Source organism: Oncorhynchus gorbuscha, linkage group LG04 (assembly GCF_021184085.1).
Source record: "Oncorhynchus gorbuscha isolate QuinsamMale2020 ecotype Even-year linkage group LG04, OgorEven_v1.0, whole genome shotgun sequence".
NCBI classification, from domain to species: domain Eukaryota; kingdom Metazoa; phylum Chordata; class Actinopteri; order Salmoniformes; family Salmonidae; genus Oncorhynchus; species Oncorhynchus gorbuscha.
The window spans coordinates 28156123-28168424 of NC_060176.1; the positions used below are offsets into that span (position 1 = coordinate 28156123).

The 12302-nt window shown below is 42.0% G+C and overlaps 1 protein-coding gene across 3 annotated transcripts in view; it reads right to left on the reverse strand.

The window, feature by feature from the left end:
- Positions 1-1045: 1045 nt before the first annotated feature.
- Positions 1046-12302, reverse strand: part of LOC124033938 (tetraspanin-4-like) — a 124380-nt gene continuing 113123 nt past the window's right edge. For all 3 annotated transcript variants that reach the window (XM_046346434.1, XM_046346435.1, XM_046346433.1), the window contains 4 exons: positions 10858-10959; positions 8247-8378; positions 3496-3579; positions 1046-1659 (listed from right to left, as the gene is read on the reverse strand). In XM_046346434.1, the coding sequence (XP_046202390.1) occupies positions 1591-1659; positions 3496-3579; positions 8247-8378; positions 10858-10959 (387 nt within the window). In that variant the 3' untranslated portion in view covers positions 1046-1590. The remainder of the gene's footprint in view (positions 1660-3495; positions 3580-8246; positions 8379-10857; positions 10960-12302) is intronic.

Here is a 12302-nt window from a genome sequence, read left to right on the forward strand (position 1 = left end):
ATACTTAAATGCTAATAGAAAATAGGCTAAATGAATTTGTCTATTTTGCGTTTTTGGTCAATATTACATATTTGTCAATTTGGTGTATTTTCAACCAAGTATCAGTTTCAAATCATTTTTGTTTTATTACCACAAAGTCTTACTATTGAAGACTGTGTAATAGTCAACCCCACAGCCTGTTAAGTCCTAGAAACGTAGATATATATGGTGATGTAAAAAATATGAATCTTACTTTGTTCCCCACCCTGGTCTCCCCTACCTTGGTGTGTGTGTGTGTGTGTGTGTGTGTGTGTGTGCTTGCACACCTGTCCAGTCATAGATGTTGTGGTGTACAGGAAATACACCTGTTACCTACCACTCACTGGCTAGTGTTTAACTGTAGCATCTGAAGATGTAGGCTGTTTTCCCAGTGTTTTTGTAAGGGGGTAGATCAGCTTTAATATTGCAGATAGATTATAGCTTCCATCAATGTAATTGTCATTTCCAATCCCCCATATATATATTTCTGTAAATATATATATTTTCCCAGTGTTAATTGTGTAAACAGAAATACACAGCTGCTACCAAGACTCCACTGACACTGACAATCAAAGTACATGTCAAGCTACCAAGAGAGATTGTGAACCCACAAAACCATTTCTAATCAAAGGTTGTTTTGCAGAGTTTTCTGATGTTCTCATGCATTTGGTATGGAAGACTGTGTGTTCTACCTAGCTGGGACACAGGGAATGGTTATTCATGGGGTTACACAGAAGTTGGCTCAATGTGAATGAAATCATATTGATGAGAACTGTGGGAAAGAAATGCCCCTAGGCCACAGCAGGGAGACGTTGTCGAGGATCTTGACAGATTCCGTGACAGTCAGATCTCAAGAGACATTTAGTAGCCTAGGATGACTCATGTTGGTTTTGTTGATCTGTGCAACTCGAGATGGGGCCTAGGGACAGTCTTCTATTTTCAGGATATTTTGTGAACATCCAGACATTCTTAGTATTGAAGTTGCCATACTGATTTATATTATTATATTGTATACATAGTAAATCTCTACAGATGAACTTGTTTATTAAATAAGTATTATTATGAATTCACTGTTACAATGCACTATAATTTACAGTATTTCTTGACGTTGGAATAAATAAAAAAAACTCAAGGAAAGGTTGATTTGGATGAGCCAAACATTTACTAACACCATTATAAGAGCCATGCACTTTACTACTCATATGGCCTGTCTTAATAAATGCACTCTTGACCTGCATTCCTTAGCTCTCCTCTCGTTTCAAAAACACTTAAGATTATAGAATGATTCAAAATCATTTAAAACAAATCTTTAAAAAAGGATTACTCCTATATATTACATATATATGTTGACCACAAAATGAGCGAATAACATTTAATTCAGCAAAAAAAACATCCATTGGCTCCCGATAGTACATTGTGCTTGTTTTACAGTACAGGTCGTTGTGAAGATGTTACATGAGGATTGGTCGGCGAGTCGTTGGTGAGAAAGGTCCGTCACAGAGTAGAGAGAGAGAGAGAGAGGTGTGTGCCTCACTCATTCACAGAGTCCTTTGGGGCAAAGAGGGGACGCTGCTAGGCGTAGAAGGTCTCCGCTTTGACTGCTTGGCAGAACATGGTCATAGAGAAGACCAAACCCAGAATCTAAACAAAGGGAACACATACACAACCAAAACCAATGTGACACAACTACATCATCAATAAAGTGGTCGTGTCTGAATACCCATACTTGTGTCCTAAATATAGTATGGGACATTTAGAAAATCAAGTATACTTTAATAGCCCGTATTTCATAGTAATGTCGGCTTTGACAACAGTTGATAATCGGATATGGGGATTTGCTACCGAAATGAACTAATAACGCAAAACAACGCAATCGTGCAAGATGCATTCTCAGTATGAGAAAATATAACGTTTTCTAGTACGTGATTTTTTTTCAATCTAGTATGGTTTAAATGCCAGGATGTTATACTCATTTCGGCTCTTCATCCAGTAGAATTTGATGCACACTTTTCCACAAAGTTGGGAAGAGGTGGGCTGTGAGTGATGGGCCCCAGTTCTCTTCAAGTAGCCAAACGACAAAACTAGGCCACTTAATTGGGAAGATGCCGAATAGCGAAGCTTCTGCGGTGGTCTTCAAATGTAGGCTAAGTGGTTTTTGTTCTCCTTAAAATTCTCACGAGTATTGCATTGTAAGCAACGTCTAAATTGGCCATGGATGGAGATAGTGATTTGGACTTGTGGTTTCACTTAATTATCTGTACTGGCCAATGATTATAACTGTGATTCTTATCCAACCATTAATTCATACATTGTTGTTCCCCTGACCTGAAAGGATGAAAGTTCAATATGTAGCTAGATGTAGAAGTCTAATGTTAACTAGCTAACGTTGTCCATGAACGGACGTTAGACTAGCAAGCAAGCATTTTAGCCAGGTAGCTGAGGACAACAAAAAATAAAAATGTGTACTGTATGACAGAACGTTTTGTCAACATAAAAGAGAGGAGGATGGCATTAGTGTTTCTCTACAAGTAGGGTGAGTAAACAGGTTGTTCTACACACACAGAAATCAGAACCATGGACAGCCACATCATATTTAGCTTACGTTGATTGGACTAAATTGTTTTTGGCATCTTTTCGTTGTCACTATTAGACTAAGCATAGGTGGTGTTGATGTTAAAATGTTGAAGTTAAAGTGGTGCTGGAACAGTGCAGGCAGATCCTGTTTTCTTTGCGACAGTTAAGTGGTCCAAAAATGTCTGAAACATGAACTTGTTTTACCATGCTGTAGGTCATGTAACTAACTGTACATGCAATATGCTTTGTGGACTTCACTGGACAGAGGTTGCTATATTTTGTGATAAAACAAAGGTGTGGTTGAATTTATTTTGATTGTTTAGCCCTGTATATCACGGTTGCAAGGCACATGAATAAACAGGTTATAGAGCAAACAACGAAATTATCACAACGCAGGTTGCAGTTGTGGCATACTGTATACTTTTTATGTGCTAAATAGTATGCAGTTTAAGTGTGTAGTAAGCTAGTATGGGTATTTGGACAAGACCAGTGTCTCCATTGAGAATAAAAGGAACAACCTCATGAATTTGAACTGGATTTCACTGTAATTGTTAATTGAGGCCTACTTTCAAATCATCTCATTTCTTATCAATTATTAGGGATATTAGCCTGGTTCCAGATCTGTTCAATATGTGCTTTAACCAACTCCTCTGACTTTTGTTGTCCTGCCATTCAGTCTGACCCCCAATGCAAGCTACAGTAAACGTTCATATGCACAGATATTTAGAATGGAGTCTGTATAGCAAAGTTGGAAAAGCAGATACCGATCTACTGGTGCCAAGCTAAGATGTTATGGTTCCCTGTCAATAGACATCATTATAAATTGCTACCCACTGAAGCATAAGCATTCAAAGCACTTTCAACGTGCACTGAAGAGTACAATTGTGTCACCAGTGTCTGTACCTGTGTGAGTGCCGTACACAAGGCAAATATCCACAGGGCCACCAGATTCTGTTGTATCCAATCCTTCACCCGCTCGTAACATGGCTGTGGAGACACACAGGAATGGAAACAAAAGTTTTACAGTATATTATACAAAAAAAACATCACATTAATTTATAGCATGGGGTGCCTAAGTGTAGCCTACAGCAGGGTTGGGGTACATTTAATTATCCTTCTGGTGCTAGTCTTGGTAGACTTACAAGAGTATCGGGCCCACAGGCCCTTCTCTACACCGCCCAACACTAAGTGACACATCCTCCCATACATGCCTTTTACTCTGCAAATCATCTCCTTATCATGTTAGCTAAGTGGGTCCCATATGGATGCCTTCAACCCCCTCTTCTCTGTTGAATAAATGTTCCCTGGGATAGCCACCATCCCTATCTATTACTAGGGGCGTAAGGTTGGGAGTAACTTGCAGATGGTACCATTGCTCTGTGCTGGGACAACATTTAGACGAGCGAACGAGCTTAATTTTTCATGGCCAACACAAGCAGGTTATACACTTAGGCGACAACGCCTAAAGTTTCTCCAACTCTCCCTTTTGAACATTCAAGAGACATTACGTGAAACACAGTGTCAATGAAAAGGATGATGTACCACGAGACAAATACAAGTCTTCACGTATAGAATTGTGAATAGTTTATATATCCTTAAAGCAGCTAAAGTGGCTGTTGTAATAATGAAAGATAGTGGCATAGACAACGTCAGACAGCGATGGGACTGGCACAGAGTACATGAGCCTGGCATGGTATACGGCAGAAAGAATTTATGCCTCCCAGTCTTTAGCACTGCTGGTTTTCAGTCTTCCCCCTATAATCAGGGATTTAGACCTGTGACACCAGTTGAGTGGATTATTTCACCAAACAAGGGTATTAATCAAGTAATTATATATTAATTAACTACCAGGGGCAAAAGAAAGAAAATCAGCAATGCTGCTGCAGACCTCAAGGCACAGATTTAAAAACCCCATAGAGTTGATTAACATAATAAAAAAATCCCCATCAAAATCTGTCTAAGCTAGAGATATGTTTCTTTGTTCTGTATGGGCTCAATCCACCACATACGCCCATGTTGGCCTTCCGCATTTGCGGTGAAAAGTGACAGGGATACAGAGCTGTTTGTCAGACCAGGAGACAAAAATGTCTGTAACACTACAGAGGTTTTCTTGAGAAGACCGATTTTTGGAAATTGTTTGGGCAACAAACTATGACCCCAGTACACCAACGGTGTTCTCCGTTTTGTTCTACGACCCCCACAAGTGTCACAGGACTCATCTAAACGTAACCCGGTACCAGGTAAAAAAATGTTTTGTGCCCCAAAAAAGGGGTAAAATGTGTCAAATAATATATAAACTCAGCAAAAGAAATAAACATCCTTTCACTGTCAACTGCATTTATTTTCAGCAAACTTTCAGCAAACTCGCGCACTAGCGACTTCTGTGGTGGACCGGGCGCAGTGCACGCTGACACGGTCGCCAGTTGTATGGTGTCTCCTCTGACACATTGGTGCGGCTGGCTTCCGGGTTGGATGGGCATCGTATCAACTTAACGTAAATATTTCAACAACTGAGACATAAACTGAACAAGTTCCACAGTCATGTGACTAACAGAAATGGAATAATGTGTCCCTGAACAAAGGGGTTTCAAAATAATATATAATAATATAATATATATATGCCAAAATCAAAAGTAACAGTCAGTATCTGGTGTGGCCACAGAACACTGTCATTCCTGTCTTGCAGGAAATCGCGCACAGAATGAGCAATATGGCTGGTGGCATTGTCATGCTGGAGGGTCATGTCTGGATGAGCCTGAAGGAAGGGTACCACATGAGGGAGGAGGATGTATTCCCTGTAACGCACAGCATTGAGATTGCCTGCAATGACAACAAGCTCAGTCCGATGATGCTGTGACACACCGCCCCAGACCATGACAGACCCTTCACCTCCAAATCGATCCCGCTTCAGAGTACAGGCTTCGGTGTAACGCGAATCCGACCATCACCCCTGGTGAGACAAAACCGAGACTTGTCAGTGAAGAGCACTTTTTGCCAGTCCTGTCTGGTCCAGCAACGGTGGGTTTGTACCCATAGGCGACGTTGTTGCCGGTGATGTCTTGTGAGGACCTGCCTTACAACAGGCCTACAAGCCCCAGTCCAGCCTCTCTCAGCCTATTGCGGACAGTCTGAGCACTGATGGAGGAATACCTAGGATAGGATAAGTAATCCTTCTCACCCCCCCCCCCCTTTAAGATTTAGATGCACTATTGTAAAGTGACTGTTCCACTGGATGTCATAAGGTGAATGCACCATTTTGTAAGTCGCTCTGGATAAGAGCGTCTGCTAAATGACTTAAATGTTAAATGTAATTGTGCGTTCCTGGTTTAACTTGGGAAGTTGTTGTTGCCATCCTGTACCTGTCCCGCAGGTGTGATGTTCGGATGTACCGATCCTGTGCAGGTGTTGTTACACGTGGTCTGCCACTGCAAGGACGATCAGATGTCCGTCCCGTCTCCCCGTAGCGCTGTCTTAGGTGTCTCACAGTACGGACATTACAATTTATTGCCCTGGCCACATCTGCAGTCCTCATACCTCCTTGCAGCATGCCTAGGGCACATTCACGCAGATGAGCAGGGACCCTGGGCATCTTACTTTTGGTGTTTTTCAGGGTCAGTAGAAAGGCCTCTTTAGTGTCCTAAGTTTTCATAACTGTGACCTTAATTGTCTACTGTCTGTAAGCTGTTAGTGTCATAACGACCGTTCCACAGGTGCATGTTCATTAATTGTTTATGGTTCATTGAACAATATGGGAAACAGTGTTTAAACCCTTTACAATGAAGATATGTGAAGTTATTTGGATTTTTACGAATGATCTTTTAAAGACAGGGTCCTGAAAAAGGGATGTTTCATTCTGTGAGACATATATATATATACACTGCTCAAAAAAATAAAGGGAACACTAAAATATCACATCCTCGATCTGAATGAATGAAATATTCTTATTAAATACTTTTTTCTTTACATAGTTGAATGTGCTGACAACAAAATCAAAACAACACTACAGGACTAAAGCATCTGCCAACTCCTGGACAGTCTGTGGTGCAACGTGGTGTTGGTGGATGGAGCGAGACATGATGTCCCAGATGTGCTCAATTGGATTCAGGTCAGTCCATAGCATCAATGGCTTCCTCTTGCAGGAACTGCTGACACACTCCAGCCACATGAGGTCTAGCATTGTCTTGCATTAGGAGGAACCCAGGGCCAACGGCACCAGCATATGGTCTCACAAGGGGTCTGAGGATCTCATCTCGGTACCTAATGGCAGTCAGGCTACTCTGGCGAGCACATGGAGGGCTATGCGGCCCCCCAAAGAAATGCCACACCATGACTGACCCACCGCCAAACCGGTCATGCTGGAGGATGTTGCAGGCAGCAGAACGTTCTCCATAGCACCTCCAGACTCTATCACGTCTGTCACATGTGCTCAGTGTGAACCTGCTTTCATCTGTAAAGAGCACAGGGCGCCAGTGGCGAATGGTGTTCTCTGGCACATAAAAAAAAACGTCCTGCACGGTGTTGTGCTGTAAGCACAACCCCCACCTGTGGACGTCGGGCCCTCATACCACCCTCATGGAGTCTGTTTCTGACCGTTTGAGCAAACACATGCACATTTGTGGCCTGCTGGAGGTCATTTTGCAGGGCTCTGGCAGTGCTCCTCCTGCTCCTCCTTGCACAAAGGCGGAGGTAGCGGTTCTGCTGCTGGGTTGTTGCCCTCCTACGGCCTCCTCCACGTCTCCTGATGCACTGGCCTGTCTCCTGGTATCGCCTCCATGCTCTGGACACTACGCTGACAGACACAGCAAACCTTCTTGCCACAGCTCGCATTGATGTGCCATCCTGGATTAGCTGCCCTACCTGAGCCACTTGTGTGGGTTGTAGACTCCGTCTCATGTTACCACTAGAGTGAAAGCACCGCCAGCATTCAAAAGTGAGCAAAACCTCAGCCAGGAAGCATAGGAACTGAGAAGTGGTCTGTGGTCACCACCTGCAGAACCACTCCTTTATTGGGGGTGTCTTGCTAATTGCCTATAATTTCCACCTGTTGTCTATTTCATTTGCACAACAGCATGTGAAATTTATTGTCAATCAGTGTTGCTTCCTAAGTGGACAGTTTGGTTTCACAGAAGTGTGATTGACTTGGAGTTGCATTGTGTTGTTTAAGTGTTCCCTTTATTTTTTGAGCAGTGTATATATATTCCTGAGCTTTCTTATATCTCCTAGATATAGGATAGATACTTAAAAACCTTATTCCTTATGATACATCTATTTTGCTGTTAAAGACTGTGTTATTCACTGTGTTTCTATGAGCTATAGCCCATAGGGTTAAATACCCCTTATATTTGAATATGCCTTATACCCCAAACATAAGGTATTAGAGAACAGGTAGTTATCCACAGCAGATCAGTGTTTCCCAAATGGTGGGTTGGGTTTTAGCAAAAGCTCAGTGGACTGTGGGTGGATTGTCTGAGATTTATCACAGTATACTGTAATGTTTTGTTTACCTGGTTGGTCACAAGGAAGGTTTTTGGACCAAACAATTAAATTTGGGCAACAAAAACAACCGCGTGTGCGTATGTGTGTCGGAGAGAGGGAGAGTGTATGTGTGGGTACATGTGTGTTTGTTCGTGTATGTGTGATTCTGTGCATCTTACCGCGGTCCACCAGGTCCCTGGGTTCACGAGGCCACAGTTGTCGCTGTACTCCAGACAGCAGGAATCGGGCACGCGGCTGGCATTGTACACCTCAAACCAGTCCGTATGGTTGGTCACGCCACAGCAGCGGAACTACACCAGACAAGGACACTGAACGTTAATGACCGAACAGAGAGGAACACCAAAAATGCTACACACTAAAACCATTCTGCATGATTCATGAACAGAGATCGTTCTCTGGCACTTCCATATGTATGGTACCAGTCAAAAGTTTGGACACGCCTAGTCATTCAAGGGTTTTTATTTATTTATACTATTTTCTACATTGTAGAATAATAATGAAGACATCACAACTATGAAATAACACATATGGAATCATGTAGTAACCAAAAAAATGTTAAACACATCTAAATATATTTTAAATTCTTCAAAGTAGCCACCCTTTACCTTGATGACAGCTTTGCACACTCTTGGCATTCTCTCAACCAGCTTCACCTGGAATGCTTTTCCAACAGTCTTGAAGTTCCCACATATGTTGAGCACTTGTTGGCTGCTTTTCCTCTCTGCGGTCTAACTCATCCCAAACCATCTCAATTGGGTTGAGGTCGGGTGATTGTGAAGGCCAGGTCATCTGATGCAGCACTCCATCACTCTCCTTCTTGGTCAATTAGCCCTTTCACAGCCTGGAGGTGTGTTGGGTCATTGTCCTGTTGAAAAACAAATGATAATCCCACTAAGCACAAACCAGATGGGATGGCGTATCGCTGCAGAATGCTGTGGTAGCCATGCTGGTTAAGTGTGCCTTGAATTCTAAATAAATCACAGACAGCGTTACCAGTCTCTTCTTCTTATTGGTGTCCTTTTGTAGTGGTTTCTTTGCAGCAATTCGACCATGAAGGCCTGATTCACGCAGTCTCCTCTGAACAGTTGGTGTTGAGATGTGTCTATTACTTGAACTCTGTGAAACATTTATGTGGACTGCAATTTCTGAGGCTGATAACTCTAATGGACTCTAGGTCTTCCTTTCCTGTGGCAGTCCTCATGAGAGCCAGTTTCATCATAGTGCTTGATGGTTTTTGTGACTGCACTTGAAGAAACTTTCAAAGTTCTTGAAATTGTCTGTATTGACTGACCTTCATGTCTTAAAGTAAGGATGGACTGTCATTTCTCTTTGCTTATTTGAGCTGTTCTTGCCATAATATGGACCTGGTCTTTTACCCATTTAGGGCTATCTTCTGTATACCACCCCTGCCTTGTCACAACACAACTGATTGGCTCAAACGCATTAAGGAAAGAAATTCCACAAATGTACTTTTAACATGGCACACCTGTTAATTGAAATGCATTCCAGGTGACTACCCCTTGAAGCTGGTTGAGAGAATGCCAAGAATGTGAATAGCTGCCATCAAAGCAAAGTGTGGCTACTTTGAAGAATGTGAAATATAAAATATATCTTGATTTGTTTAAAACTTTTTGGGTTAATACATGATTCCATAAGTGTCATTTCATAGTTTTGATGCCTTCACTATTATTCTACAATGTAGAAAATAGTAAAAAATAAAAACCCTTGAATAAGTACTGTATGTTAAACATATCTCTGTCACATCTTTTACTTGGATAGTTCTCCCTCATCACTCAAATGGTCATTACTGAATTTAAACTAGATTAACTTTGCCTGAGTGCATTTTGCAGTGTGGTAATGTATTCAATGGGGGAGGGTGGAGAGGGATAACTTAGTCTTATGGAATGAGAACACTTGCTGCGGTTTTGACATGTGACTCAATCTAGAATTTAATATTGAACACATGGTCTCACTCACTCACGGTGTGCAGTCAGTCACACAACTTCACTAATGCACACTATTCACTAATGCACACTATTCACTAATGCACACTACAAACAATCAAACTGGACTTTATAATGTAAGAAAGGGTCATTCTGTGATCAAATAGCCCAAAGTTTGATATCTGGTATCTTTTGACATCTCTCGGCAGCTTTTACCAGCAGTGCCAGCTGCATTTTTATCAGCTCCTTTTATTCAATCTTTTCTCTACTATCTTTCCTCACCGTGTGTTTCCTACTTTTCTTTTGCCCATGATTTGAGCTGTGGATTTTAGTCATGAATAATACAAATCCAAGCACATCAAAGTGTGTGTGGAAACAAACAGTGTTGTTCTTCGGGGAGCCGTGCGGTCCAATTTGCATTTCTCTTACTGTTTGGAAGCCTATTTAAAGAATCCAAGGCTATTCTTATTGGTTGGAATCAGGTTAGATTGCGCAATCCCTTGTCCCTATGAAGTGTCCCTATGATCATGTAATTAGCCTGCAGTACTGTATTTCTAAAAACTTGGCCTCTTTTAACACTATCCTGGTCCCAGATCTGATTGTGCTGTCTTGCTAACTCCTATCGTCATTGTCATGCATTGGTATAAAAAGATCTGGGACCAGGCCAATTTAAGACAAGTGTACTGTTCTACTGCTGACCACCAGGGGGCAGTCGAAGCAGGACACATTGACTTACATTTTACATTTACATTTTAGTCACTTAGCATACGCTCTTATCCAGAGACCGACTTGCAAGTAGGGTTAAGTGCCTTGCATATGGACTTACATCAGTTTGTACGATCATCCAGGCGTTGGTCAAGCCTACGTTGCCTTCGGTGCCAAAGAGCTGGAGTCCCCTCTTCAAATCCCTCTGGGCATAGTGATCAATCTGGATACAAGACACACAAAGACATCAAGGTGAAGACATTGACATCCTTACTCATGCAAAACACACACACACACACACACACACACACACACACACACACACACACACACACACACACACACACACACACACACACACACACACACACACACACACACACACACACACACACACACACACACACACACACACACACACACACACACACACACACACACAAACACTCTCTGTCTCTGTCTCTCTGTCTCCGAAACACACAACTTATTTACACATTCAGACAGTCAACAAACAATACATCAATCTGATATATTGCCATTGATCCAGAGCCTTTTCTCTCTCAAAAACTGTGCCAGTAGGGTAATGCAGTCTTGGCATGTTTGTGTAGAGGGCAACAGGTTGACACCATCAGTGGTCTGTTCAACCCGCTGTCAAAAGGGCTCTCCCAACTTTGCTAAAATCACATTTGTTTACAGCCGTTTCAACACAGCCTCAATGTAGCATGACTAATAGGCTCTATACCTGATATTTGTCTGAGCAAAATAATATACGGGTACAATGTAGAACACAAAGGTAACACAAAGGATAAAAGAGCATGAATAAGACCTTCAGGGGAAGTGTTACTAAAATACAATTTCATGATTTTAGCTTTGTTCTTGTCTTGTATTCCCTTCTGAAAATAACAGGAGCAAAATTTGTTCTGCTGAAAGCACAACGGGCCTTATTCTGACTTGAGAGGCACGCTTAACTCTGACTTTCGTGTCATTCATTGACGTCAATGGGAGACAAATTCGAGTTTAGTGCTATCTCAAGTCAGAATACGGCCCTTAGGAAATATTTCTCCTTGTATCTTTCCAGCAGATACTGGCTCATACTTCCAATCATAACTTTGCTGACACTGCTGTAACTTAAAAAAATGCATGATCAAATCTGTCTGCATAAAGATCAATCCACTCTGATCATTTTTGGGGGGAAATGTGGGGGGGGGGGGTCTTGGAGGCCTGGTGGCCTGGCAATTAGGAGCTTGGGCCGGTGGCTGATGGATCGCTGGTTCGGGTCCCCGTTTTTGACCTTGTGGGACATCTGTCGATTTGCCCTTGAGCAGGGCGTTGACCCTGGTTGCTTCTGTGTGTCGCTCTGAATGGGAGTCCGTTAGATGACCAATGTGATGTAGTTGTTGAGCGGCTTCACTGCAAGTATATTGTATGTTTTAAATATTCAATAAAAAATAAATAATAATATACTTTTTAAAATTATAATAATAATAAAAAAGCATATCCCGTGTATCGCCTTGGAACACACTGACTCATATTATGCCAGATCACCACAAGGCAGCTAAACCTGCC